At 32.9% G+C, this 4,916-nt stretch overlaps 1 protein-coding gene across 1 annotated transcript; it reads right to left on the bottom strand.

Moving 5' to 3' along the window:
• Positions 1–210: 210 nt before the first annotated feature.
• Positions 211–4,024, bottom strand: LOC114309330 (uncharacterized). Its single transcript, XM_082905566.1, has 8 exons — positions 3,587–4,024; positions 3,419–3,470; positions 3,279–3,327; positions 3,023–3,124; positions 1,620–1,738; positions 1,335–1,501; positions 991–1,075; positions 211–584 (listed from the first exon to the last, which is right to left on the bottom strand). Exons 1-6 carry the CDS (start codon positions 3,675–3,677, stop codon positions 1,405–1,407), a joined length of 510 nt encoding a protein of 169 aa, XP_082761692.1. The 5' UTR covers positions 3,678–4,024; the 3' UTR covers positions 211–584; positions 991–1,075; positions 1,335–1,404.
• Positions 4,025–4,916: the final 892 nt, after the last annotated feature.

Genomic DNA, 4,916 nt, shown 5'->3' with positions numbered 1-4,916 from the left:
TAGACCTATTCGCGACCAAATCCTTTGGTTGCCAAAATTAATAATTTTAACGACTAATTATTTAGTCGCTAAATGTGCTTGGTGATACACCGACTACTTTATTTAGTCGGCAAAAGTATAACTTGTCTTTCCCGACTAATCAATTGGTCACCAAAACTAAAAAACAAAACCAAAATTTGGTCGCCAATATCCAACAAAATAAATCTATAATTTATAATAATCCATCCAATTTATTCAATATAATCTGTAATTTGCAAAAAATCACTCAAACCAACAAATAAATTGAATGATGAACATTCAACAAAATACATATATCAACCATTTCTGATCCAATTTAGAGAAGGATTATTTTTGCTAGATTCATCACAGAGACAATGTTTAGCACGTTATGTTTTAGATACATAAATTGACAACACACCATTTAAGTTTTCCTATCTTTGATTGCGCTCTTTAGTACTCTAGAGGACACTGATGTAGCTGGATTGATGGCTTTCATAATCTTTAAGACATTCCAAGCAGTGCCAGCACAGTGTCCGGCGGTCGCAAGCACATCTTCTGTTGCCTCCCCTGCATTTTCTCCAAACCTGTTTGCTCAACAATGGTGAAAGCCAGGCAACGAAAATTCAAATGGAGTTAGAGAGAAAAATAGGAGAAAAAAATGAAAAAGTGCTGGAAAAATTCATATAGAACAAGTTGTACTGGGAAAAAAGAGGGAAACAATTGAGCTGATAAACTAGACAAATTGATTTTATGAAAATTTGATTCAATGGGACAAATTTTGTCGGAAAATTGTTACATTTTAAGTTGGTGCTCTAGAACTACTACACAATTACCCAATTTTGTAGTCATTTTAAATTCTCATTCTAACAACTTAGAAAGGTAATTGTGTTTTATTCCCTATTTTTGTAAAGTAACAAAAAATGTGAATGTACACCAATATCAGCTGTTATTTATATAAAACCATGTTTTAGTCACTATTAAGTCTTTTACCTTTCAGAAACCATTTTGGTTGTGGCAGCAGAGGTGGCAGAGAGGACTTGTCTTTCAACAACTTCAGCTGCATCTAACACTTTGTCTGTAGTTTCAAGATAAATCAATGTGATTACTTCATATTCTTTTCTTTGAATCACAAAACTTTAAAGTAGTCTTTACTCACTGGAATAAATCTAAGAATACATAAACTAGTCAAAAAATCAGATACAAAATGCATATATGGATTGCAGACAAGATTTTTTTTTAAGAGTAGGTCCTACTAACAAATTTTGTAAAATCATGTATATTGTGTCTTTTAATAGGTTAATGATTTCTGTATTGATAATAGAATTATTACTTACTGACAGCATCGAGTGAGGCCAAGAGGACTTGTCCTGGAACCATGGCTAAGAAAGCCTTCCCCACCTGCGACTAAACCACCGGTGCCATCACAGTCCCGGTGGCAATGCCAACACTATCAAGCATTGCCTTGCTCATCTGTTCTGTCATACTAGACAGGTTTCTCACACTACATAATAAAAATGTAAAATAAAAATCCATTAAAATCTTTTGAATTATTATAATTTTTTTTTTTAATTTCTTGGTTAAAAGATATTCTAACAGAAAGATCAATGTTTCGAAAATACCGTTTAAGGGTTTGATTGATTTTGTTCTTCTTTGTGGCACCAGCACCATTGTTGCTCTTACTTGATCTGTTTTTCTCTTCCACAACTTCAATCAGAATCATTTCCCCTCCCTTTTGCACCTGTTTTTTTTCCCCTCACTTTTAATTTGACAAACCATTGAATTATGTAAACTATAACACACTGTTTAGCATAACAAAAATCCAACATTTAGTAAGTGGCCACATCACTAGGAGGTAAAGTGTTTGAGTCCACTCCCTATGCTAGAGTCTTCTATATAAATATTTATTTATTACTTTCGAAGTAATGACTCGATATACTGATGTAGTGCTCTTAATGTTAATAAGGCCTCGTTTGGCAAGAGGCTATTTTAGCCAATTAGCCAAAAAGTTACTAAATTAGCCAAAAAGCCAACAACCCATACCAAAAAGTCAAAGATTCTCTTTTCTCTCTACTTTTTGCACATCTTTTCGTAATTAGCCAAAAAGTCATCCCAAACATACAAGTTTTTTTTACCTACCTTTTTAGCCAAATAGCCAAAAAGTTACTAAATTAGCCTGTTCCCAAACGAGGCCTACTAGTAATGGGATGAGTGAAGCTAGCCTAACTCAACTTGTTTAGTTAGGTGAGAGATAAGGTCAATATCATTCATCTTCTTTAATGTGATTTCATTGGTCGAAAGTATTACATGCACATGCGACGATGATACTTTAAGAAAATTAAATAATTTTCCGTTCGATATATCATAAAAAGAAAAAATAAAAAAATGATTACTAGGCTTCATTACATTGGTCATGGGTACTGAAATAATATTTTTTAATCTTTTCAATAACAAAGAATTTTCTATGATATTAAGCTCCCAAAATTGTTGTTAATTTAAGTCACCAAGTGAAGTGTCTTATTACTCCACTCCACACACGCGCGCACATATATATATATATATATTAGTGGGTGTGTGCTCACTTGATAGATGTACTTTTAAATTATAAAATATAAATTTTGATTTTGAATTAAAAACATGTAGTGTGTCTATTGCTTAAAAGTGTTATTTACATTGGTATTGCTCAAGTAATAAAAGTATTGTTTACCAAACTAATGGTCTTAGGTTCAAGTCCCTTTCACCACCTCAATATTTAATTTTTCACTTCTTCACTTTATATAATCTATATATATGTATGGTTGATGTGTTTTGATAACTAGATTGCAATCTGCATTCAAAAATTAAGTACACTCTACAATTGCTCTCATAGAGAAATTAGCATAAGGTTTAATAAGCACAATCTCCAAATACAACATATTTGTTTTTGTGGATCAATAAGCACACAATCACATGAAATCAATTCTTAGAAGCCAAACCAGTTATATAACTTGTAAGGGTATATATAAAGTATAGTATAGTATAGTACCTCTGTTCTAGCTATATTCATTCCTGACCAGTGCCTTCCCACTAGGCCTAAACGGTCCATTTTCAGAGAATGCCCCAACCCCCAGTGAAGAACAACCAAGCCCTACCACCAAAATAAAGATCAAAAGACCTATTTGTACACATTTACTTTGATAAGAATTCAAGCACAAGACATTAACCCTAGCAGTCTGCTATTATTTATTTATTCTTTAACTAATAGCAGTGCTGCTCTTCACTATAACTATTTTTGTATTTACTTGTAATTTCTGGCCCTGCAATATCTCTTCTTCAAGCTCATCAAAAGACCTGCAGATGAAGACCAACGAGGCCAAACATGATTAGTGATTAATCTCTACTAAAAGTTTTTCAGCACTAAATGGATCTAACAGATGCATACCTTTTCCCGCCATTCCTAGCAAAAGCCTCCGCACATTTCCTGTTTCTTCCCCCTATTGCCATATCGAAACAACATAATAAGGTTGCATGTTTCTATCATGAGCAACCGATGTTATGAAGGCAAAATTTGTAGAACTAGGAAAGCAAAGAAATCTATCTGGCTACTTACAGCAAGTTGTTATAAGGTCAGCCACACCACAGCTTTCGAAAAAGGTGCTATCCTGGACAGATGAAAACAACAACTTGGAAAAGGCCTTCATTTCTCTTTCTCTATAATATGCGTAATAAGTGCAGAAAAATACAAGAGGAATACAAATAAGAATATATTTGAACTCGTTACTACTTCCACATTATATTTATAAGAATAAGAATAAGAATCACTATGGGATAATGTGCGTAATAAGTGCAGAAAATATATTTATAAACATAAGAATCAAAGTGAAGAATTAGTGAAGAATAAGAATCAATTTGAACTCTTTACTACTTCCACATTATATGGCATATTGGACAAGTTTGTTTATTCCTATCGGGAAGGGTCAAGACAAAAGATGGTCACATTGCTTTCTTCCATTAGAATCCCCTTAGCCTTCTCGTATAACACCGTAACCTACAACAGAGAGAGAAGATGTCAATGGAGAACCCTTTTCCATTACACTAAAACAGAAAGGTATCCATTAAAAGGTGAATACTATGGCATAATAATAATAACAGTTTCATAACATGGATGAGGCAAAGTACAATATATAGATGTCCTGGGTAAGAGTCAAATCTAGATGGACGGCTTAAATGTGAGCTACATATATAAAGGTTCCTTTTATAATAAATGGTTATTCATTCATCATAACAGAAGAATACTCGAGCTATCATGGTTCTTCAGTAAATTATTTCCAGAACCAGAAGTGCCTCTATTAATACTTGATTCAATGCTCACTTTCGAATAATGGAAACTCCACACAATTTCGTGTAGAAGTCAATCCCAGTATTTATTGACCTGCATTAGTATACCAAGAAATTAACAAAATTTATGTTTTGGGATAGGCAACTTAAGAATACAACATAGTGTGTGTTACATGTACCAAAAGGGAAAAAAATGTGAACAATTCCAATTTGCTGCAGATAGAAATATGTTGTAGTCCACTATCTTTTTTTCTGTTTTCTTTTTCAATAAAAGTATATGCACTCCCTCTTTATGACATAGAAAGTAAAGACAAACAAGAGAACATTATGATGCTAAATGTTAATTTCTAAATGCAGTTTAAAGTTAAAACTAATTTGTCATGAATGGTTAATTTTAGGTGTCACAGAAAACTGCAAAATTATTCACCAAGAAAGAAAGCAAATGAGTAAGAAGACTAAAGGTGAGCTAGCCACATTATTTCATTCTCATGTACACTTTTTAAAAGCAAAGGAAATATATGCTTTCAAAAAAAGATGATATAAAAAAAGGAATAAATCACACCCTAATGAAACAACATTCGCAGTCATCAGTCATTACTCTG

Source organism: Camellia sinensis, chromosome 14 (assembly GCF_055761805.1).
Source record: "Camellia sinensis isolate YWXY chromosome 14, ASM5576180v1, whole genome shotgun sequence".
NCBI lineage: Eukaryota > Viridiplantae > Streptophyta > Magnoliopsida > Ericales > Theaceae > Camellia > Camellia sinensis.
This window is presented reverse-complemented; position numbering and strand designations above follow the sequence as displayed.

Coding starts and splice junctions, on each gene's coding strand:
- LOC114309330 (XM_082905566.1), bottom strand. CDS start 3,677: ATGAAGGCCTTTTCCAAGTTGTTGTTTTCATCTGTCCAGGATAGCACC. Junction 3,471..3,586: donor TGACCTTATAACAACTTGCT/GTAAGTAGCCAG, acceptor ATATGGCAATAG/GGGGAAGAAACAGGAAATGT. Junction 3,125..3,278: donor TGCAGGGCCAGAAATTACAA/GTAAATACAAAA, acceptor TTTTGGTGGTAG/GGCTTGGTTGTTCTTCACTG.